Here is a 23,577-nt window from a genome sequence, read left to right as displayed (position 1 = left end):
CAAGCAAGCTGATTTAGGCTCTGCAGCACTGCGACTACAGTGACCTTTCGTCCGCACCGTCCGCTAGGTACCTAGGAAAGCGCATCAGGCAGCAGTAGCAGAGCATTCTCCGCGAACCCCTCCAGCAGGTCCACCCCGCCGTAGCTGTCGCCGGCACTTCCTTACGAAATCGGGCCGCCTTCGTCACCAGTAGCCTTGTCTTCTTTAACCTGTCTGCCCGCCGCCGCCATACCCAGACATCGCCAACACATACAATAAGTCAAACTGACCGACAGCGACGAGCCGCAAAAAGTACTGCGTTGGAGTTCACTGATTTTGTCTACTTCCTCTCGCATGAGCCGCTTCCATCTTCTCTGTAAGCGTGCCTGCCCGCTACCCGGAAGGCTACACGACGTCGCCCGCCACCCTTCTGACGTTGCAGATCAGTGCTGACTATCCACCCGTAACAGAAGGTGCGCATATCACGAATTGCCCAAACGTTAGCCTACCCCCTTCGGCAAAATTACTACGGACTCTCCGAATCGATTGCAACCCGTCGATGCCTCTATTCCCTCTGTCGGCACCGAGCCACTAAACAGAGTGCCCGCGCTGACCGCCTTAACTTAGTTCAAACCCAGCCGCGAATCTAGCTACCATCATGGCTGATGTCGACATGACCGACGCACCCGGCACCGCGATTGCCAAGAAAACTGCTGATGGAGAGACCAAGGTCGCTGAAGGCAAGAAGCGCTTCGAGGTCAAGAAGGTGAGAAGGTTGGCGTTAGCATGCCTTGCACAAGCTTACCAGGTCCAGTGGAACGCAGTTGCCCTTTGGGCGTGGGATATCGTTGTTGACAACTGCGCCATCTGCAGAAATCATATCATGGATCTCTGTGAGTTGATAACCCACGTGGCAGACCCCCCCCCTCTTTCTGTTTCGGCTTGCTAATCCTCCTTACAGGCATCGAGTGCCAGGCAAACCAGGCCTCCGCCACCAGCGAAGAGTGTACAGTCGCTTGGGGCATCTGTAACGTGAGCCCTTCCCCTAATCACCCTGTCGTATATTCTTACTGACCAAGTATGTAGCACGCATTCCATTTCCATTGCATCTCGCGTTGGCTCAAAGCTCGGCAAGTATGTCCGCTGGACAACCGCGACTGGGAGTTCCAGAAATACGGCCGCTGAAGCGGTGGTGAACCCGGACGGTACAGCAACCTACAGCAGCGCAACATCATACCACAATGGCTGCGGAGGATTATCATACAAACAGCGGTAACTTCTTCAAGGGGGAGTTCTGCACGCAGCTAGCACGAACGACTGGGGAGGGATTGGGCTCACAAGGACCCGCGGGCACAAGAGTAGATACAGAACCATAAACTGTTACCGAAACGACGGCAATCTCTTGACTTCCACTATCCTGATTTCTCTATTGTAGCCATGTTCTGCATCCCATGTACTGATCCAGTGCCAGTTCTTGAGCCTGGTTCCAACCACTTGACTGGGTGTTGCTTGTAGAAGGGCCAGGGGGGTACAACGAGGAGGAAAGTAAGAACGGTTCCGGCCAACCCTACGTAGACTGCGAGCTTGATATCTTGAAGCAAGTAACCGATGATGAAGGAGAGAACCTGAGGGAAACAGTGGATTAGTATGTAAAGCGTACGAACCGAGAATGTGTATGATTTTCGGGTACTTACTCCAGATGCCGAGAGGACGATGGTCGCAAGCAGGTCTGCCAGTTTCTGGCCTTCAAAATCCTATGATAAGGATTTGGTTAGCTCGCGTTCACGGTGACACCAATGATGCTATATTGTATTGAAACGTACAATCTGACCCTCCGCCAGATCGCGAACTTGCTCGAGGATTTGATCAGCCATTGCGGTTGCGACTGTGGTGGGTAATCAGATTGGTTCGGACAGTGGAATGGTCGATCTCGCGCGTCGTCTGTCAAGTGGTAAATCGGGAGGCCGCCAGTCGATGTGCCAATACACCGTGCAGATAGATCACTTGGGTCGCAGTTGCAGAGCGTCGGGCCGTAGATGTGTGTCCGAATTATACTCCTCTGTCGGTCTGAGGTGATCGAGTGTCACTGGCTAAGCACCTAGGTAGGTAGGGGCGAGAGCGGTGTTAGAAACAAGTATGCCATTTCAGAGGCCCTCAAAAGCACGGACGGTATCTATTGGGCCTAATTCGCCAGCCCATTCGGCAGGGGCCGCGCCTACATCATCTGTCACTGGCTGACCCAAACGAATGGGTGGGTTGTGGAGACAGGCGACAAAGGCCGTGTGAGCATACTGTCTGTAATCAGCAGGCACACCATGTGAACTTGCGGGAAAAAAAAAGTCTGGCTGGCCTGTGCCGGGCGGCTTCTCCCTGGTTCGGGATTTTTAGTGAGAACCGGGAAATCCTCTCCTCCATTCTATCGCCTGTTTCCCCGTCCCTCATCGCTTTTCTTTTACCACAAAAAAACTCAAAAAAAACTCAATACGCTCAGGACAAAACCGTCCCAACTGTTTATTCTACAAAGCCGACTTCTGCTCATTGCGTTGCACCAGGAAGGACGGCCTCATCCTCATCAGATTAGTCTGATTCTGCTTGGTTCTTGATTCCAGTACCTACACCAAGAAACAACGCAATCTGGTTCCGGACTACGACGAGTTCTCCTTGAAGGTCAAAGTCCACGACAACAACAGTTTGTCCCGATTGCCAGCCAGCCTTTCTCAACAACAATCCTCCCCGCGAGCAATATTGCCTGTTGACTCCTCAGTCTCTGTACCATCGAACCGATTCGCCTACCACGCATCCCGAACTGCTGTTGAGACCGCCTATTTGCATCCGGCTTTCAGTCAGGTCTTCCAGGTCGAAAGACCCAGCTTATATACCACTCAACTCACAACACCACCAAGTTGGCTTCACTCGCAACTGACGCTACCTACCCCACCTGTTCACTCCGAGGTCCTGGTTTCTGGGTCTACAGCGGAGTGCACAAGAAACCTCCGTAATCGGGCTTCTCGTTGTCGAACAAAGGACCATTGGAAACAAATCGGCAGCATCGTCGCGCGTCATCGCAGGCTTCTTAGCACACACGCCTCTCCTAGGAACAGGCACAACTTAAGCCACCCTGGAAGCTCTTCATCATTCAACGCACACCGCGCCGCGGCCGCGCGGAGTGCGATTTGACTACGGTCTATACTGAACCCGCATCAGTTATGGGTATCGCAGCCTGAGTCAAGAGTTGTGGAGGCTTTTGAAGAGAAACGAGTTGAGCCCTATACTCCGTCACCTCTCTTTCCCGTCAAAACGGTCTTATCGGACAGAGCACATCGGTCTCATCATCGGTTGTGGAATTAAGGAACATCAACAATAGTGTTCCGCCAGCAATTGCCAATATGTCTGATCACGAGGAGAACACTTCGGAAGGCGTCTTCAAGACGCCAATCCCCGAGCTAGACGACCACCGTCACCAAATTGCGGCTTGCCCCCATCCGGAGCGGCCCCGAAGAGGCACTTTCGACACGCTTTACGGAGCGCGACTGCTGGGACCGGAGTCGGTCTCTGGTGAGCAGTCACCGAGCATTCGTGTCCGCGACTTTGAGGAGGCGATAGTGGACGATGAAGGAGGCGATGTCTCCCCTAACGCACGCCGTGTGCGCCGCCCGACCGTCGAGACTATAACCGACCAAAGATCAGTCTCCCCGCCCAATTCAGTGAAGGCCTTCGCCGAAGCACGCCGCCGCGAGCGTGGTATGTCCATATCCGAGTCCAAGGCGGAGAGAAATGCCAGTGAGGAGGATCTTCACCGAACCGTCTCCATCAGCAGTCGGCGTAGCCTTCGTAGCCGCCCTTACACGGCAGACGATGGCGCTAGCCTGGCTACCAACCAGTCCGCGGCGGAGGACGTCTGCTTCCCACTTCAGGATCCTCGACGCAAGGATCAACTGTACATTGACTTCGACTACCTCGAGAACTTCATTCAATCCGATCGAGCTTCGCGGACCGCTAGTCGCCGTCACTCTGTACGGTCCTTCCCTGACCTTAGGCAACAACAAATGTCCGACGGCGGACCGCCTCAGCTGCAACTCAGCACTGTTGACGGTGATATCCTCAACATGCCCTCCGATTCCTCGGTGGGACAAGACGCATCAGAGAAGGAGAAGGAGGCCCCCGTGGAAGACGCTAAGCCGAAGCCTGCACCTACCCAGCAGCCCCTGGACCCCAACCGTTTTAGCTTCTTCTCTTCGGCTTGGGAGTCAACGATTCACGCAGCGGAACTTGGCGACCTGGTCCTTCCTGGCGAGGACCTTCGAGGTCTTTTTGCGTTACCTGCCGACGAATCTGATGGAGTTTGGTGGCTGAACGTTAACAGCCCTACGAAGGAGGAGGTCACAGCCATCTGCAAGGCGTTCGGCATTCATCCCTTGACCATTGAGGATATCACAACCCAGGAAGCACGAGAGAAGATCGAGCTGTTTCCGTCGTACTACTTTGCAAGCTTCCGGTCCTTCCATGCCGTTCAAGAAGACGATGGCTTAGAGTACGAACCCTATAACCTCTACGTCGTAGTTTTCCGCGAGGGTACTTTGAGCTTCAGTTTCGAACCCAATGCCCACGCGTCTCACGTGCGGAAGCGTATTGCTTTGCTCAAAGACTATGTTGCACTTAGCAGCGACTGGATCTGCTATGCCCTCATGTAAGTTGACAAGCTACAAAAAGCGTAAACTTGTTTGCTAACCCTATTTCTTCATAGTGACGATATTGTGGATTGCTTTGCCCCAGTCATCCGGGACATAGAGCTGGAGGCGGATGCCATCGAGGATGGTGTATTTGTGGCGCGCGAGGATGATTCCAACCAGTTCCTACGGTCCATTGGCCGCGTGCGCAAGAACACGATGGCTCTGATGCGTCTTTTGGGAGGCAAGGCTGACGTTCTCCGAGGATTCACTAAACGCTGCAACGAGAACTACAAGGTTACGCCTCGAATGGACATTGGTCTCTACCTTGGTGATATCCAGGACCACGTTGTCACCATGGTTACCAACCTCGGCCATTTCGAGAAAATCCTCTCCCGCTCCCACAGCAATTACCTTGCCCAGCTTTCCATCAACAGCATCTCGCAAGGCACGCATACCAACTTGGTGCTCAGCAAGATTACCTTCCTTGCGTCAATTCTTGTGCCACTCAACCTGGTCTGCGGTTTGTTTGGTATGAACGTTGCTGTTCCGTTTCAGAATTCGTCGTCTCTCGCTCCTTTCTTCACCATCCTCGGAGTTTTGATCGTCTTCAGTATCGTGAGCCTCTCATTGGCCCGCAAATACAAGTATATCTAGGCGTTATATCTTGGAGTGTCGGTGAAGGATCGGAATCTTACAGCTGCCTTGTTATGTGTAACAAGTATGTCCTGGGCAGTTGCGGCATGTGCAACCAGACAACAAGCGCATGTTGATAATGATAATCTAGATAGTAATAACATCAGTGCTTTCTTGGGCTCAGACTTTGGATTGATCAACCGCAACAGCCAAATGATACGAATTCTTTGGGGGATGGCCGGTGCAGTGCAACGCAGCAAAATTGGTGCATACAGTTTCATGAACCATGGCTATAGGATTATATGATACCGCAGGCCTGTCACTCAGCCTTTTTTATTGTCGGAATACATGTGTATTGTTCGTCAATCATCTTGCACGAAAGCAGCTCGCTATTCATATCATTGACGAGGATGGTCGAATATTGAGGCTCGAAGTGCCGTGCACGGTGCTCGGCCAATGGTAGGTCGTTAAGCAAGAGTGGAGACCTTGAAAAAGCTGGATAGCAGAGGTCAACTACATTACCCAAAGCCTTCCGGCGATATCCCTTACATGTCGCAAACAACAGCGCGCCTTCCTAACAAATAGTTGCTGTGCCATTAAAAAAACGCCAACAAGGGCATTCCACGGAGCCTCAGCAAAAGCACATTCAATTGGGTTCCACCAAAGAAAGAATATTCCATAGCCAGAGCCATGGACTCCTCAAGATCGGCCCTCGAAAACTCGGACCTCGAAAAGCTCAACGACAAAGATAAGCTTGAACTCCGCCAGTTCCTCGCCAACGAGCAACAGAGATCCCAGATTCAGTCACGTTAGTACAATTTCCTCTATATCATTCTTCAGAGAGGCAGAACAGGCGGGAGCCGGGTCTGCGAAACACGACTGGAGAAGGTGCAGCAGCTGCGTGAAGTTATGGATTGCTGGAGAGAACCGCCACTGACAAGAGATGCCAACATGATAGAAACCCATGCGCTTACCGAGATCTGCTGGAAGAAGTGCGTCACAGGCTCGATCCGGAACTCCAAACTGGACAAGGGCGAAGAGGGATGCCTGGCCAACTGTGTTGACAGATTCCTTGATGTCAACTTTCTGACAATGAAGCACCTCAACAACATGCGCTCTGGTTAGAAATTTTTTTCTTAAACCGGTAATAATATGGAACAAACTCTAGGGGAGGCTAGTAGACGGGATAACGAGCCACGATAAGAAAGTAGTTCGTGTACGAACGTCTTGTGTAAAGCACATGTACAACTATGATGTAAAGAATAGAGTGGTGCATTACAACATCACTGGCCAGACTTGCAATGACAACCAACGGCCATACCTAATCGGGTTCAATCTATGTCCTAGTCGCACGAACACTGGTCAACGCTAGGTATTCATCATTGAAAGCATTGTAAATTCCGCCGAAGTCATGCATTTATCGAGACAGAACACGGTTATGGTATCCCAGCCTGAGTACCGGGGGAATCGATTGGTGCCCAATGGAGATGCCACTCCTGGGGATTCTAATCAACAACCGTAAGACGCCCATGCCAATGCCTTTGTGCGGTCAATGAACCCGAATTGCTTTTGTTTTTACTCATTCTCCTTCCCAAATTCCCATCATCCCGCTAGACTAAACGCTTAAACGAGAGCAAGCTTGGTGGCGGCGATGTCAAGAGCATCGACGTCAGGGGTGAGGCGGGCGTAAGCCTTCTTGGAACCGTCGGGGCGGATCAGGGTGTTGATCTTCACGGTGTCGATGTCGTAGAGCTTCTTGAGGGCCTGCTTGATTTGCGCCTTGTTGGACTTGACGTCGACGATAAAGACGAGGGTGTTGTTCTCCTCGATCTTCTTCATGGCGGACTCGGTGTTGAGGGGGTGGACAATGACCTTGTGCTCGTCGAGGCGGGGCTCGTGGGGAACCGACTTGCGAGGGTACTTGGGCGCGCGCGAGACAACGAGGGTCTTGGGGCGGTGGAACGAGGTGGTGTAGCGGACCTTGTTCTTGTAGTGACCGTGGGCCTATGTGATGAAGATATCTTAGTATATGTCGCAAAATTCTCTTTCCTAACAAGGCACCGTTCCTTCCAGTCCGAAATCCCAAGACTCGCTCGTCGGACTGGTAGGAAGACGACACATCAGAGTTCTTCAGTGTTAACTTACACCCTTGAGGGCAGCCTTGGCAGCGTTGTTGGCCTGCTTGGTGCCCTTAGGCGCCTTGGAGGCACCGCCTAAAGTAGAGATAGTCGCATCAGCAATCGCTCTTTGTGTTTCAAAAGAACTCGCAAAATCTGCTGCAGCATGATGCTTCGGGAAAGGCCTCGTTGGCGGCGAGTCCCCCCGTTGCGGTCGACGAAACAGGAGATTTTTATCGAGTTGACCTCATAATGTATTTTTGTGTTTGATGGTGCACCGGAATCTGGCGATATCCTGGCGGGAGATTGTGGTGATCAAGTACCTTTCTTGGAGTCCTTGGGGGCCATTGTGTATGCTGGGAGGGGATGTTGGCTGGCTGGGCGGGTTAGCTGGCTGTCGCGGTTGTCAAGGTCTAAAGGGAAGGGAAAAGAAGAGATTCCCAAATTCTTTTTCTCACAGCCAGTTCGGTTCTGTGGGCTTAGGGCAGCGGTGGTTTTTTTTTTTTTCGCTCATCTGGTCCGTGCCTCCTTGATGTTTGTTTCCCTTGTCGAGTGAGGAAGGGGCGCTCGGCGCGGGACGGATCAATGTTTTGCCGTTCAACCGATCTCTCACCAATCGCATTCCAAGACTTACATCCGTTGATAGGTATCATAAAAATTAATTGCTAGCTGCGTATTCATGGTGACTACCTTGATGATGCATAGTTGATACAGAGCCGCAGCTGAACATCAAGCGGAGGCCTTGCCAAATTGGTTCATTCTGCTTATCAAAACCAACTTTCTTCCGAGAACCTGCCACGTTTACAGCCAAGACTCACAAAATATGGGCAGGAACAAGCCCGCCAGCAGGCTTCTCTCGAGTGGCCGCCCCCCTACCCTCAAAAAGGCAAAGTCAATATCTCGCAAAGAAACCAGGGCTCTCATCAACTCTCATCACACTTTACAGAAGAAACGTCAACAGGCTCTTGCACGCGGTGACGAGAAGGAAGCGGCAGCAATAGCCGCAGACATATCTGCCCTGGGTGGCCTCGAGGAGTACCAACGAGCCAGTCTTCAAGGGCAGAGGGTAGATCGGGGTGGGGACAGCTCCAGAATCCTTCTCGACTGGTTGCGATCAGCCAATCTACAGCCCTCGGTAACCATATCCAGCGGGAAGGATAAGGGCGGCGTCTATCGCCGGTTGCGAATGCTCGAGGTGGGCGCCCTCAGCACCCAGAACGCCTGCTCCAAGAGCGGTCTTTTCGAGATGGAGCTTATCGACCTCAACAGCCAACAAGCGGGAATTCTGCAGCAGGACTTCATGGAACGACCTCTTCCCAAGGATGATTCGGAGCGGTTTGACATCATCTCACTCAGTTTGGTGCTCAACTACGTCCCGGACCACTCCCAGCGCGGTCAGATGCTTCTCCGCACGCTCTCCTTTCTCCGCCAGCCAGAAGACGCTCCATCAGAGACTTCCTGCACCCTCTTCCCCTCATTATTTGTCGTCCTGCCCCGAAGCTGCATCGCCAATTCACGCTACTTCTCCCATGATAGGCTGGTTGAGCTGATGAATCTCTTGGGTTACGTCCAGCTCCAGGGCAAGGTCACGAACAAACTAGCCTATTCTTTTTGGCGTAGAGAAGCCGCTCCTTGTTCGCCGTTGCCAATAGTTGCCAAGAAAGAGCTCAACCCGGGGGTGAATCGAAACAATTTCACAATCACTCTCAATAACTCATAACCCTGCCTTCGCACGCCCCGATCTCAAAAGTCACGGTCACAGTGTTTGGAAGTCTACTAAACGGTTGCCGCGGTGGCCACCTATCTTCCGACCATATACGGGCGACTATGTATTCCATCTGACACAGTACAAGTATTCTACCCCTCCAAACAAAGGCGGGCTCCAATCGCCATACCCAGCTGCCTTTTTCGGGCATTGCTCGATGATCACACGCTGGGCATCAAAGGTGATGCGAGTTCCAAGCGTTTGCTTCTGCAGCGATCGGCAGGCGATCACTTGCGTTGACGTCTCCGAATGGACGCCTTGAGAGGATTACGTTTCAGCAAGTCAACGATGACCTACATTGCGGGACATTCTTCGCCAAGAAGTCAAGCAATATACAGTTGCTTATCGGCAAATGCATCTGGTTAATAGGTCCTTGCCTCTACCGGCTTCGTATCGCCGGACGGACGGTCGGTATTGTTTCTGACAGACTTGGACCAATCGGCCATCTGCCTGGTCTAGCCTGTGCGGCGGAAGCACCACGAACAAAAGTCTCTAGATGGGGCGTCGGATAGAGCGACTTAGCTCGCGATTGTGAGGACAAGATAACGCCATCAACCGCAGCTGAATAGCCTTCCTCATTTCAAAGAATCCCCCAGCTCCCACAATTCAGCTTTAGCTCGCCCCAATTCGAGCTCAGGATCGTCGTGTCTCGGCCGGGATTCTATCGGCGCGGCTACATTCATACACAATGTTGCCCGTCTAGGGCCCGGGCATGAGCGAGGAGCATCTAGAACAGTCGCTTTTGTATCTGGAGAGGGACAGCGAATGAACAAAAGGCGCGTGGATATGTGATTGACGGAGACGGGAAAGCTAAACGTGGTGTTCACCGGATGCAGACTGTATTCGAGGCAATCCCTGCCGGTTGTCCCGAAAGTGCTACAACTTCTAGCAGAAACGTTCCTGGCTGGGAACACTACAATCACTAGTCGCTTCCTCAATAGCTTAGCCCAAGACCCTCCAATTCGCCAAAGTCTCTAATGGGTTCTAATGTTGGGCTCATGTCCGCCGGAAGGGGTGCGTTGCCGGGGCGAACTACAGGTATGCTCTGCATTCCAGCCGCAATGGCAGCGGTGACTTCGTTGGGGTTGTCACTGAGAAACAGCCATTCCTCAGGCTTGATGTCCTCAAAGTTGGAAAGGATAGAGGCGTAGCTACTAGGCTGGGTCTTGAGGCCGGCATTGACGGTATCGAACCAGCCAGAGATGAGGGGCGTCAGGTCCGATGGCTGGGCGTCAGTGTAGCCAAAGAAGAGCTTCTGGGCGGGAACCGAGCCAGATGAGTAGATGACGAGGCGCAAGCCGGCGTCCTTCCAGGACAAGAGACGCTCAGCAACGTCCGGAAAGAGTGGCGCCTTGATATCGCCCGACCTGTAACCTTCCTTCCAGAGGTATCCCTGGAGGGCCTTGAGGTACGAGGCCTTGACGTCTCGGCTGACAAGGTCGCGGAAGTGCGCTTCAAAGGCGGATCGGTCAGACACGCAATCCTCTGGGAATGCATTCCGGTAAACAGCAAAGTCGGGGCTGTCCCATTGTTTGTCTAGGGTAGCTGGAAGAGCATCGACGGCGTAAGGGTACTGCGCGGAGGTTTTAGTACGGGATGACTCTTCAGCCGTGTGTAGTTACTCGGCTCGGAATGAACAAGCCACCTCCGTGCCATCTGGGAAAGCAGCAAAACATCGGGGGACCGCCGGATACCCGAAAGACCGGAGAGGGAAGAAGGGAAAGCACGAGCGGGACAACATACTAGAACATCTTTGACAAAAGATATGGGACACACAGTGCCCTCTGCAGTGCATCGAAGTCACAAATCAGCAGGTGTTGTCTTATCGAGCTTGCACCCACAATGACCCGAAGACATTGTCACCAATGACTATAGAGGTACATAATGCGGTGAGGCGAGGTGAGGTGAGACGAGACAAGAAGCTCACCGATGTCAAGCAATACGACCTTGATAGCGCCTAGGTTGGGTGCCATTGTGTATGAATTGTCTACAGGGGAAAACTTGGCTTGGTGCGTCGTTGGCAGCTGCGGCAGTGACTAAGGCAAGGGAGGTGTGGGGATCTGAAAAAACAAAAACAAAAAAAAACTTGAATTTTTTTTATTTTAAAAAAAACCCCCCCATCCAAAATTCTCGGCGAGACGGTGAGACTGAGACGCGACGCGAGATCGGATAATTAGGAGAGAGATTTGGGGGTGAATCCTTCAGCGACTTTCTGTTTCGTTGCCGTTATTCAAGCTTCCTGCAGCTGGTTGGAACAGGTTCGCTGGCGCCAGTTCATGCATGACAGGTTGAATGCACGGGAAATTGGAATAAGGCGGTCAAGCCAGGCCGGAATTCGAATAGGCCCGGACAGGAAAAGGGCGGTTGCAGTTTTGGCAGGTGGTCAAGTGCAGGTGAGAGTTTGGGTGACTGTGTGGTGTGTGTGTGAGAGCCTGAGAGGGAGACAGAGTTGGGCGCAGCTGTGTGAGTGTGTGAGTGGAGATGGCGAATGAGGTTCCAAAGGGCTACACCAAAACCTCAAACTCTTGGTCGCAGCCGTTGGACGAGACCCAATAGCAGCGCACCGTTAAGGCGACCATTCTCATGGCAACCTTGGAGGAACAGTACCGAAGCAGCGGTGAGGGAAAACGAGTTGGAAAAACATGTCACAGCACAGCGCCGTCGCCATGGGACGATTGGTCCGACCACTAGGAAGGCAAAAGGAAGAAACAAGGGGCAGCTTGAGTGTATACCTATTACCTACCTACCTAGGTCAAGTAAGGCGGACTAAACAAATTCAAGACCGGACGGACATGGCAGCCCGGCAGCCGGAAAGAGGGTACCGGCGGGGGCTGTCGAGAGCCCGTCGGCGGTCTGTCATTGTGACTCCCGTTGGGCTGTGAACTTGACAGAAGCGCAATGAAGCTCGTCGTCCCCGGTCCTCCTTCGGCCTCAACGGACGATAATAGGGCGCCCGGGCTCTTTTGACTCGAGTGGAGCATCGCCGGCCTCCCTTCCTCGAGGCGGGTATGAGCGCCCAGTCCTTGCATGAATGGATGCATGCAAAGCCATCGAAACAAGGCGACCCGAACAGCATGCATCGTGAAAAGCGGTATCGTGGCGGCCGGACAAGCCACATCAACACCAGCATGCCAGAAGCCAGAAACCAGAAACGTCCCGGACGTACAGTACCAGAGGCGGACACCTGCCGGGCTGAGGTGGCTGCTTTCAATGGGTCCCGCTGCGAATGGGCCGCCGGCACGGCAGCTGTGAGCCAATTGACAGGAACAGGTAGGTGCCGGATCGAGGGTCCCACTTCGCTCGCGTCTGCAGATTGGGCTGGGACGGCTGGGAATGAGTGGGGCTAATGCAACTTCTAGCCTCACAGTGTTCCTGCTTCCCGACCAGCCTCCTTCTCTCTTCCCATCTCTGTCGATAACGCAGCTTACCGCGACTTCTCTGCTCACATTGCAGGCCAACAACAAGCCGATAATAACGGCTTTGGTATGCAGCAAACTCGACGGAATGGGGTCTATAGGTTCCATCGTTTCGGCGTTGGAAAGGCGGCCGGCCACGAGCCTCTGAACCCCTTGTTTCTCGTTCCTATCTGCAACACGCACTTGGCCTGTGAATCACCTTCCCTCTCTTTCTCCGAATCTAGTCAAGCACATCAACTGACCAGAGCTAGCGATTCTACTGGCCCCACGCGCCATGCCCGCGTCCACTAGGTATCCGCTGTCTTGATTTAGTTGACTTGCTTGATCAGAGAGCTTTCAGGCTAGAAGATGCCCCACTCCACTGAGCAACGTGTCTCGTCGAGATGTGGTGCTGGTGGGTAGAAAACGGAGACACAGGTTGCAGCCATCCATCGCGGTACCTTGTGCGGTGGCAGCGGGTCTGGGGATAAGACTAGGGACGTGTGCTTGGCTGGGGAGGAGGAAGAGGGATCGAGGACGAGAGCGAACCAGTGGGTGTACGCGGACCGTATCGCCTTGCGGCGAACGGACCCGACTTGAAGCGAAAGTATCGTGTTGTTTTCCGTGAATGATGGGATGTATCCCGCTCGTTGATAGCTGGCGGCTTGTTGATTTGCGCGTTGCATCACAATATCCTACGGGAGCACGCCCTAGTGGTTGAGTTCGGTCCTTGACACACGGACCGCGGGAATCCATCACGGAGGGCGACATATGGCTGATCGCAAACTGTCGATTCCCTGTCAGATCCCCAAGACGGATTGCAAAGGTGAATAACGTTTTGGCAGCTTGTTATCAAGCAGGTATGTATCGTATCCACACATAAATGCAGCATAACGGGGACCGGCTCTGCCCCGATCTCGCCTCCGCAAAAACAAGGAAGGGAAGGGAGAGGGAGGCTGGCAACCGTTCTGATGGGCACATAAACGCTTGTTGCTACTCAACTTCCACCGAATCCCGATGAAGCTTTGGGAACACGCAGCTCGCTATAGACTTGTCTTGAAGCGGACAGCTATCGCACGGAATGGGGACCCTGGAGCTCGGACATTGAGGATATCCACCCCCAAGAAGCCGAGGAGATGATGAGATGCCAAAGAGTCATTCCATCATGCATGGCTGGCTGGCCTGCACTACGACGAGTCACCGCGTGCTTGTCTGCTCGACTCCTGGTCTTGTCCGGTGGATGCCCCGAAGCGCGCCGGGTGGAAACCTTGTCACCACGGCCGAGACTCCGTTGCCAACCCTCGCCGTCCCCCCTATGTTTCCACGTCTGACACACTCTGTGTCTCTCCGGATGCGGCAGGCATCGCCTTTCGTCAACGATTCTTCCGTTCGGGAAAAGAATGCCATTCTCACCCGCCACGAAAGCAAGACGCCTGGGTGATACGCACCGCGTCTTCTAAGGGGGCGGCGGAGGCAGTCCTCCTACATCCTTTTAGCCTAAGCGAAGCCCAACGTGCAGAAATGCAGCCGCATCGTAGGACGGACGGGGTCGTAAGTTTGAGACATGCTGGAACCATAAATTATTGGAGCTCGGCAGAGACCGACAAGGCGATCGGCTGTTGTTTTTGCTCCTTTCCCGGTTAGGACCGCTCACATCTGGCACTTCGCAAGCCTCAGCTGTGAGGTGATGGGTCGAGAGACGCCTGCGTACCTCAGTTGAGTTGGTGCATTCGAAGGTTCGTGGGTGTCTACTGTGTATGTGACCTCGACTGAGTCGCTCATTCAGCCAAGCCAAGCCACAAGAAGGGGTGGGGGGGAGAAGAAAACAAGGGACCATTACTGGTCACAAGATCAAAGCGTTGGGGACGGCTGGTCCAGAGGTGTGGAATAGGTGGTAGGAGCGACGCCGGCGAACGGGGCAGTTGGCCTTGCCCGTGTGATGCCTTTGCTCATTTCACTTCCCCGCATTGCAATTCGCCATAAGTTGAAGACAGGAAAAAGATGATGGCTCATCAGAAAGGAGGAGAGTCAAAGTTGGACGACCCCGCTGCCCACGTACTGTGTGTGTCCGATATCGTATCAGCCAGCCCGAGCGAGAGACACACATGGTGACGGCATCGAGATGATGAATTGTGGACACGACCTAGAACCTTCTCTTTGGGCAAGTAGTTTGGGTTCGTGGGGATGACGAAGAGCGTCAATGTCTGAAACATTCTCAATGGCGGTTGTGATCAGCCAAGCACCAGCGTCACAGGCGCTACATGCTGTGCGAGGAGCCGGCTCCGAGCCTCCTGAGAACCTACAATGTACTACGGCTGGGCAAGAAACCTCGAATGAGGTGGCCTAGAAGGGGTCAGATCAACATGCAATCATCGGACGAAGGTTTGACGTTGGAGGCCCCAGACTCGGACTGGGCCAGATTGGCGATACGACACGGCTCCAGGGGGCTGCGGTTCACGGTTGCAGCGATGTTGCAATCGAGGGCACACTGTACGTGCACACTGCTGTCTGTACTCCGTACATGCTGTATCCGTACATGACAGAACAGCAGCAGCAGCAGACGGTTTGGTGGGAAGCCAAGAAACCTAGGACGCAGGCCGGGATACTGGTACCTACCTAACACTACCTACCTACCTCATCAACGACGATGCAAGATAACGCTGGTTCCGGAGGTGGTCCCGCCACCCGTTATCAGCATTGGGGAGCATCTTATCTTTGGCGTTCCGAGGGATAGAGAGAATGGGACCCTGGATGTCATAGGCAGTTGGAAACAGGAGGGGATCCAGAGAGGAGGGCCCCCTCCAATTGGGGAAGGGGTTCCCATGGAAAAGCCCCCATTTTTTCGTCCGGTTCTGGGAAGTCCATTAATAGCGGCGGCAGCGAGGGCGGCGGCGGCGGCGGCGGCGCTTGGGGTCCTCCTGAGTTCCTGGAAAAACCTGGGGGAACTCGTGGCTGTCCGTGAGTGCTCTTTCCCTTTTGGCACGGTTGGGACACTCCAGGATGGAGACGGGACTGCAGGTCGAAAGGAGTGCAGGAAGGTGCGACCAGCGGCCAATGAGACGGAGGGCGGGTGAGTAGGTGAAACAGAAACTCGAGGAATTCAGTCGAGAGACTGCGTGAGGTAAACGGCTGCCGCTGGACTGCCCTGCGCTAATTGGCCTGCTGGAGAGGCACAGGTGCAAGTCGGTTATGTCAGATGGGGAAAAGACGACGGAAAACGGGTTCCTGGTTGCACCTCCATGTTGTCCAAGTGAACTTCCGCATTCTGGGTGTCGCGATGTGGGCTGCAGCTAGGGTCGGTACTCCGTACTGTCAATGAGAATTGGCCATCTGTCCTGTCCCATTCTACATACCCAGGTAGTTAACACCAGGCCCCTTTGGCAAGCCACTCAGTGCGGCTGCTGCTTTTGCTCAAGGTCACGCGGCTCGGGCAATGCAATCCATTTCAGGACCAGCAATAGTCAATGGCCACTTGAGCCCTCAACCTGTTCTGGAGTCCCTGAGCTGCGAGTCCCCAGGCCCCTGAGTTTCCAGGAACCCCTGGGAAGCGGGTTTCCGAATGACCAAATGACGATATTCTTCAGCCATGATCCAGGTCGCGATTTACGGAAATTCTCGACCTCAATATTGGGAGGGACGGACCCATCGGCATTGCCACTCTTTTTTTGGAAGCTAAACCATAACCGGCACCTCATTCACCCAGATCTGTTAGTGTAGTTCAGTAGACAAGGGTCGCTTATGTAACCTCCGAGCCAGTTGTGTCGACGAATGCCATAGGCGTGGCGTGCATTCCATAGCACCATGTAGCTATTCTATCCCACGGTGTTTTCCGAAATCAAGGTTCGACGGGCACAACCAAGTCAGATGGTCTCGACGAATCGAGAAAGACCCCTTTTCCTCTCTCCCCCCCCACACGGTGCCCCGTTTCTTACTACTGGCAGTTCATGTAATCATCCTCTTTGGCAGCAGCTTGAGCCATGCCGTCCCAATTCACACAGCTTGTACTCTCACAGCACGAACAAATGGATTTCTGGTGACGGGCACCGGCACTATGAACGTTAGTTCTGGGCCCATGGCCGCCTGGGCCGGTCGATCAGTCTCCGTCAATGGCCGCGCGCTTCCCGCTGCGCGCGCCCTGCCCTGTGCCTGCCCGGTGTATGCCGAATCGACCAAATCGGGGGGTCTCGACGAACAGCCAGAATGCTGAACTGACTGGCGACGACAGCAATAACGACGACGGGCGGCAGCCCCGTGGTGGCAGCATGGCAGCCTGCATGAATCCCCGGTACGCGGCCGCCAGGTACAAGCCATGACCGTTGCTGACGTGGAGGTACTTGAGGTCGACGTACCTATAGGGCGGTGTGGCAACTAGCCACGCAGCTGAGTGGGGTCGGACGGACCCCAAGGAATAGTTGCCCGTGGGCAGGTACGTAACCGGCAGTGCAGTGCACCCCACAGCAGGAGGGACGTTAAGCGCCCCGTCCGATGTACGGTGCATTCTTGGGGGGGGGGGGGGGGGGGGAACGGACACGGTACGAGTACGTGTCTGTTTGGGTCAACAATGCTTGGCCTCGTTCCTCGTACTTGGTGGCACTGCGACTCATCTTCTCCCCGGTGATGATGAACCTTCGGATTCCAAGTCACTTTTGCCTTGGTTTACTTCCGTCAGCGACAGTGGCAGCAGCAATTTTCACAATAACAATGACAAACATGAGTAATGCTCAATCACTCATAGAAACCGGCAGAGAGAAGGACATGCACTAGCAGCCTCAATCATCCACGCATAATAGTGTCGTTGATGTCTCGCTATGCCCAGCACCAGTTTCGCACTCGATGCAGAGTATGCCCAGATGGTCAGTTGAGTGTTCAACCCCAGACGGCCCCTTGCAGCCACTCACAATTATACCCAAGACTTCAGACTCACTCTTAATCACCAGCGAGCTTTGCAGCTGTTCCCCCCACCTTGATGTCTCCCCATTCGCCCATTCATGCACACCGCAGGGGTTCGCCCGCTGTCTCGAAAGCGTAGTTTCTCAAACCAAGTTTCCGAACCTCGTTCCTGTAGGTAGTTGCGCGGTCAATCCCCTTGGGTTTGCGAGGAACCTTGAATATCTTTGAAACTACGTGGCATTGTCTCCCTGAGCCCAGCGGGCCTGGAGTATTTCGCTATCGGCATTCGTCATAGCTACCATGCTGCACGAGTTTAATTGGTTTGTCGGCACCTCCTGCCATTCAGCAGGGCGACCAACGTTCTTCCCAGGTTGTTATTGTTGCAGCGCTCCCCCGTGTTGTTGATGTTTATGTTGATGGACATAGTTGCCGGTTATGACCCGTGTTTACTCACACACGCCGATCCATCCACTTGTACTCCGTACATGGCAACTAGGGTACATGGCTTTGACACGTTTCTCAAAATGTCGCTGATGGTGAAGATAGCGGGAACATCAACCGCCCAAGAAAATGATGTCGTTTTGCTTTTCACCCCCTTGGAGGCAGTGGAAGACACGGGTGACAGCTCCGTTTCCGATACCGTTTACGTTATCCCGGTCATCCGCCCCTCGCCGACTATCGGCAGCAATCGAGGCTCCGTCTGCGAATTGCTGGAGCGGCCACTGTGTCGCCTCATACCATCGCTTGCCATTTGAACAACTCGACAGAGTATGGATACGTATGGGTGAATGACGAGGTATGACTCTTGTTCGATCGCTGGCAGCTCCAAGCAAGTTATGGGACCGAGGACGAGATGGTTAAATTGGTCCTATGGACATGCCGCATGGAGCTACATATTACGCGAGAGAGAGGCCGTGCCGGGGCCGATAATCTACCGTGGGTTATGTACATAGCTTAGCTGCCAACCAGCTCTGGTGGCACCCGCTAGGTTTACCAAGGCACGCACCTTACTGAACGCCCGTCCACGGCTGAAGTATCTCTCCGAGGAAATACCAGGGCAGAGGTACATGGGGCAGCCATCTGTGCGTCAGCCAACACTGGGCAAAGCATTCCGTTATGTCACCGCTGACGGCACATTGTCACAGTGCGCCACTCTCAGTCGTCCGTCCGAAGTGTTCTGGGCCATGCTCTTCGCAGTCTGCTAGGTGGGAAGGTACCCATAAGTACGTACTGGAGCTAACGAAGCAAGCATGTACGCGATTAAGGGTACTTGGAAGGTTTCCAACTTGACAGAACGGTGCTCAACGGGACTACACTAAACGGAGGGGCCGCATACATAGTCGAGAAAACATGCCACACATGGACGATGAGTGGGGCATCTGGGCTGACTCTTCCTTTCAATCAGTCCGTCTTCTCTACCGGGCTGAGGTGCCGGTCGGTTTGTTGTTATCATAACCACGATAGGCCAATACAGTCTCTCTTACTGTACATATACATAGTAGGCATGGCTGGGTTGGGTTGCATTGCGTTTGTTGCCAGCCCAGCCCAAAAGAAAGCTCGGTCCCGTCGTGCAGGAATATAGACCATTCTAAAGCCTGGGAGGACTGTATTGGTTGGGTGGACGAGAGACAAGCAATCCTGCAGGCTTGGGGATGCTGCTGCTACTTCAAGTTGGTCAAGCGTGCGTCCCGGTGGTTCCACTCCCCCTTCCCATCATTCCACGTAGCGCGCCATGCTCCCCCCCCATTGCGGTACGTACTCTTTCTTTTGCCCACCGCCTCTCTCGGTCCCCCCTTCCTGCTTCCCGCTTGGCTGGAGGAGCCCCGCCGTTTTCCTACCGTCAGAATCCCCCCGTATCCCCTGTGTCACCGTAAAGGTACCTAGCACCCAACTTGAGAGGCAGGTACCCTCTCACACTTATCTCACTGCGTGTGAGAGCGAGATGAAGAGAGAGAGAGAGAGAGAGAGAGAGAGAATGTGTTGCAATACGCAATTCCAGGGTACGTACCTGCACTTGCGCTCTCGCCTTCCCATCCCGGTCCGCCTATCTCGCTCTCTCCCTCTGTCTCTGCCTGTCCCTCTCCCGGCCGCTCGCTCGCTCACTGCCCTTTCCCATTCCATCCCATCTTTGTCCAAGCCAACCCATCCTCGTCCATTCATCTCCATCTTCTTCTTTCGTTGTCCATCTGTACCTCACACACTCACTCACGCGTCCTTTTCCTCTCTCACACTCCCGCACTCACACCTCTCTTTCTGTCACCCTGCCTTCCCTGCATCAGCCTACCCACCCTTCTCCTTCATCCAACCTGCCATCCTCCTGCCATCCTCCTGCCTACATCCTGCCTGCACTTACCTACTTTACTCTAATACTCCCCCTTCATAATCCTCACCCTTTCTTCTTTTGCCTTCCCTACTCTACCGCACCTGATCCTCATCCTCGTCAACGGCCTCTCTTACTCTCCTTGCTTGCTAGCCACCATCCTCTCAATCCCGCCTCCACCTCTCTTCCCTTACTATCTTCTATACATCCCCCCTCCCTCTTCTCTCCGACCTTGTCCTTATCACACAATACTCGCACCGCCAATCCAACGCTTCCACTCACGAGTCATTCTGCAAGCAATCACGCAATTCCACCACCTCCGCCGAAGAGTTGACTACACTTCGAACCGTCAATCCCTCGACAGAGATAAAAGAGAGGAGAGGCCTCTTGGACTTCGACTCAACACCGAATCCACGAGCCTCGGCATTTGCTGTCATCGAATACCGACTAACATCCGTGTCCGTTGACTCACTTGTCCCCACCGCCTTGGTCACTCCACAAGGCCCCGTGTTCCTAATCAACGACAACTCCCGCTCTCATCCCAATAAGAGCTACGTCTTTCTCCCTTGCCTCGACTTGAACAACGCTGGTCAACCAACTCGTTTTTGCACACGCCCGTCAACGCTCGAATGCTGCTGTAGCCATTACTTTTTGCCGATCCCGGTAGTCAACTTGCTTGCAAGCCGTTGCAATCACACTTGGACGACGACCACCTTCGGCCATCAACCACCGCCTCAATCCGGCCTTCGTGCCATCCAGAGTTAGCACCCCGACAATCAACCACTGTCAGTAGGCGCCGCCGACTCGCATCCTCGCTCAAATCCTCAAGTCAGGAATCGTCTTCTTCGCTTCTTTTTCTTGACGAATACACGTTGAGCTTGCGCTATCCTTCCTTCGACCTCCGGGCGCCACTCTCTATCTAGTCTTCATCAACCTTGCTCTATTTCAATGTCCTCTTAACGATACTTCTTGTCTTTTTTTTCTACGGACCCCGACGTTCCAAAATCGAATACGACCAAGCAACCAACCAACAACAGACCTTCGCTTTCATATGTCCGACAACAGCAAAAAAATACCCTCGATGAGCCTCTGATACGTGAACGAATAGGAGTTAGATACTGTCTTGTTTCCTGTTAGATTTGTTCTTTCCAAACCTGTATATTCTCGGCAACAAACCCCGTCGCCACCTTCCCCGAACCTCAACACCGCGTAACGAAGCTATACCAAGTTTCCACACGCATCATCACAACTTTGCGAATCCTCCTTCCTGCCAGCAACTGACCGTCGACACCGGGAAAGAAAAACAGCTTGCTTCAAGGCTGCTTCATCACCGTCGTCAACTCGTTTCTCTGCTCGATACCCACCTGCTCTACAAGCTCGTTTTTCCAGTTTCGACATGGCATGCTTGAGAGACAACTTTCAGAATGGCGTGTTGCTCGATGGTCGTTACAAGACCATCTCTCCCCTCAACCATGGCTCCTTTGGCATGGTCTTCATGGCCAAGGACATGAAAACCAACGAGACCGTCGCCATCAAGTGCTTGACTAAGAAGGAAGCCGCTGATGACTTCGACTTTGACTTCGCCATCGATGAGAAGTCTGAGGAGCTTGCTCTACACAGCCGCCTCGGATCGCACCCCAACATTGTCAACCTTCTTCACACCTTTGAGACCGAGGCCCATCTCTACCTCGTTCTCGAGTTCTGTCCCCAGGGCGACCTGTATGAGGCCATCCGCAATGGCCATGGACCCCTCGAGACCGAGCATGTTCGTCGGTTTATGCTCCAGCTTGTTGATGCCGTCGATTACATCCACTCCAAGGGTATCTTCCACCGAGACATCAAACCTGAGAACATCTTTCTCACCAAGTCTGGTGACATGAAGCTGGGAGACTTTGGTCTTGCGACGACTGAGAACTGGACTTTGGAGAACACCGTCGGCAGCGACCGCTACATGTCCCCCGAGCAGTACGATTCGGCTGGAGCCGGCTACTCCCCTGCTCAGGCCGACATCTGGGCCATCGGCATCTGCCTCCTCAACATTCTCTTCTCACGAAACCCCTTCACCACCCCGACTGAGGCGGACCCGCTCTTCCTGGACTTCTCTAGGGACAAGCAGTCTCTGTTTGACGTCTTCCCTTCCATGTCACTGGACACCTACGAGGTTATTGCTCAGTGCATGAGCTTGGATCCCAAGAAGAGGTCTCTTGTTGGTGCTCGTGCTGCCCTTCAGCGTGTCGTTAGCTTCACCACCACTGAGGAGGAGGATGACGAGTTCTGTTGCGCCGATCGTCATGTCATGGCCAGTGCCAACCGGGAGCCTCTCCGCACACCCTCCATCCAGAGCCCCCAGGTCGACCATGGTGCTTTCCCTTGGGCCAAGGCGCTGCACACCACCCCTCCAAAGTCCATTCGCCAGCTCAGTGCTATCGCCGACGATGATAGCTACACTGAGGATTTGTTCTCCAAGTCGGGAGAGACCCCGGATTGGTTCAGCTCTGCTCAGACACCGTCCGTCTCTTCGACGCTCAACTCTAGCCTCGGGGCCTCCATGAAGTCGCTCCACATTGGTCTGCCCATGAAAGCGGTGCCTCGTCCCATCCCCAAGGTTTCGCCAATGGCCGGATCTCTTCCCATCAACATGAACAAGCCTCGCAGCAACCTGTCCTCTATGTCCTTGGTCTTTGGCCGTAAAGATGTCGTCTCCAAGAGCTGGAGTGACATGTGGGACGAGGATGAAGAGGAAGAGGAAGCGGAGCGCGAGAGGCAGATGCAGTCTTTGAAGGACCTAAACTCAAGGACTTGGAGCCACGACAGCAAGCTGGATGACCAGGATGGCTGTGACACGGTCGACGCTACCCCCCTTGCGACTACTCCTCAGCATTCTCTCCACGACGGCGCTAAGCTGATCCACAACGACATCGACAGCGACCACGCTTCTGATGGATTCTTCTTTCAACATTCGTCTCCACCGAAGCCCAAGCCAATGCTGACCACTCGTCAGTCGCCCCCCAAGCGGGACAACCTTGACAAGTGGTCTGCCTTGGGTCAGCGGCGTCGTGGGCTTACAGGCTCATCGGAGTTTCCTCGGCAACAACGAACAATTGGAATAGGATACAATTCTCATGCAGCGGGAGTTTGGGAATACACTGGACACTACAACAGTCACATCAGTCACAACAAATCACCTAAGGAAAAGGTGAAGGATTGCCCCTGGAATAAGGGCAGAGATTGGAACTACTGGCGCAGGGAGAAGCGCAATGATCTCGCAGATGTCGAGTGGGTTGGTGGCTGGCAGGAAGCGCATTCCTAGCCGAGTCACCTCTTGTGGTTGGGTTCTCACCAGCAGGGCGTCGCCGCGTTTCCTCCGCAGGTCCTCGTCGTGACTGATTACAGTAGCGGCTTGGTTCATATGGGCAAGACATGACACCTGGTTGGATGATGGAACTCAACTCGCTTTCTGTGTATTAGATATCTCCAGATTAATAAACAATACCAGAGGTTACCCACTCAAATCAACTACCTACGCCTGAGGGTCCTCATTCACCAGTGACCAGTCTATTCACCCAAAGTACAGGCAAGCGACTCCAAGCTCTGCCTGGCCTTCCTTCTCGCCCCAAATCTTCATGTTGATACTACGTCATGCTACCTCTCACTTGACTTAACTCGTGCGATAGCCAAAAGCTCGTAACAGCGACTGACCCTAGCTCAAGACTAGTACTGTGCAATCTCGGTACTGCCAATGGGTCGGACAGTGCTGCGCGTCATACTCAGTTTAGGCGTCCCTTTCGACGTCCTTTTGATGACCTGT

The 23,577-nt window shown here is 53.7% G+C and overlaps 9 protein-coding genes across 9 annotated transcripts; 6 read left to right on the top strand and 3 right to left on the bottom strand.

The window, feature by feature from the left end:
• Positions 1-637: 637 nt before the first annotated feature.
• Positions 638-1,164, top strand: GLRG_03802 (RING-box protein 1; the record flags this gene model as incomplete). Its single annotated transcript, XM_008094487.1, has 4 exons — positions 638-745; positions 794-872; positions 941-1,011; positions 1,066-1,164. 4 exons carry the CDS (start codon positions 638-640, stop codon positions 1,162-1,164), a joined length of 357 nt encoding a protein of 118 aa, XP_008092678.1.
• A 227-nt stretch (positions 1,165-1,391) lies between these two features.
• On the bottom strand, positions 1,392-1,853 carry GLRG_03801 (microsomal signal peptidase 12 kDa subunit; the record flags this gene model as incomplete). The annotated part of the gene is made up of 3 exons (XM_008094486.1): positions 1,392-1,604; positions 1,674-1,733; positions 1,803-1,853. 3 exons carry the CDS (start codon positions 1,851-1,853, stop codon positions 1,392-1,394), a joined length of 324 nt encoding a protein of 107 aa, XP_008092677.1.
• Positions 1,854-3,365: 1,512 nt separating this feature from the next.
• Positions 3,366-5,303, top strand: GLRG_03800 (CorA-like Mg2+ transporter; the record flags this gene model as incomplete). Its single annotated transcript, XM_008094485.1, has 2 exons — positions 3,366-4,666; positions 4,724-5,303. The coding sequence occupies 2 exons, from the start codon at positions 3,366-3,368 to the stop codon at positions 5,301-5,303; spliced, it is 1,881 nt and encodes a 626-aa protein (XP_008092676.1).
• Positions 5,304-5,972: 669 nt separating this feature from the next.
• GLRG_03799 (Tim10/DDP family zinc finger) lies at positions 5,973-6,407 on the top strand (the record flags this gene model as incomplete). Its single annotated transcript, XM_008094484.1, has 2 exons — positions 5,973-6,090; positions 6,241-6,407. The coding sequence occupies 2 exons, from the start codon at positions 5,973-5,975 to the stop codon at positions 6,405-6,407; spliced, it is 285 nt and encodes a 94-aa protein (XP_008092675.1).
• A 498-nt stretch (positions 6,408-6,905) lies between these two features.
• On the bottom strand, positions 6,906-7,747 carry GLRG_03798 (ribosomal protein L23; the record flags this gene model as incomplete). The annotated part of the gene is made up of 3 exons (XM_008094483.1): positions 6,906-7,286; positions 7,428-7,495; positions 7,723-7,747. The coding sequence occupies 3 exons, from the start codon at positions 7,745-7,747 to the stop codon at positions 6,906-6,908; spliced, it is 474 nt and encodes a 157-aa protein (XP_008092674.1).
• A 475-nt stretch (positions 7,748-8,222) lies between these two features.
• GLRG_03797 (nucleolus protein) lies at positions 8,223-9,119 on the top strand (the record flags this gene model as incomplete). The annotated part of the gene is made up of 1 exon (XM_008094482.1): positions 8,223-9,119. The coding sequence occupies one exon, from the start codon at positions 8,223-8,225 to the stop codon at positions 9,117-9,119; it is 897 nt and encodes a 298-aa protein (XP_008092673.1).
• Positions 9,120-10,098: 979 nt separating this feature from the next.
• Positions 10,099-11,137, bottom strand: GLRG_03796 (2,3-diketo-5-methylthio-1-phosphopentane phosphatase; the record flags this gene model as incomplete). Its single annotated transcript, XM_008094481.1, has 3 exons — positions 10,099-10,737; positions 10,908-10,948; positions 11,092-11,137. 3 exons carry the CDS (start codon positions 11,135-11,137, stop codon positions 10,099-10,101), a joined length of 726 nt encoding a protein of 241 aa, XP_008092672.1.
• An 8,908-nt stretch (positions 11,138-20,045) lies between these two features.
• Positions 20,046-20,534, top strand: GLRG_03795 (uncharacterized protein; the record flags this gene model as incomplete). The annotated part of the gene is made up of 1 exon (XM_008094480.1): positions 20,046-20,534. A coding segment is annotated over one exon (489 nt), but the record flags the coding sequence as incomplete, so codon positions are not given.
• A 631-nt stretch (positions 20,535-21,165) lies between these two features.
• Positions 21,166-23,079, top strand: GLRG_03794 (uncharacterized protein; the record flags this gene model as incomplete). The annotated part of the gene is made up of 1 exon (XM_008094479.1): positions 21,166-23,079. The coding sequence occupies one exon, from the start codon at positions 21,166-21,168 to the stop codon at positions 23,077-23,079; it is 1,914 nt and encodes a 637-aa protein (XP_008092670.1).
• Between the last annotated feature and the right edge of the window lie 498 nt (positions 23,080-23,577).

The sequence above is a fragment of the Colletotrichum graminicola genome, assembly GCF_000149035.1.
Source record: "Colletotrichum graminicola M1.001 genomic scaffold supercont1.11, whole genome shotgun sequence".
Taxonomy (NCBI): domain Eukaryota; kingdom Fungi; phylum Ascomycota; class Sordariomycetes; order Glomerellales; family Glomerellaceae; genus Colletotrichum; species Colletotrichum graminicola.
This window is presented reverse-complemented; position numbering and strand designations above follow the sequence as displayed.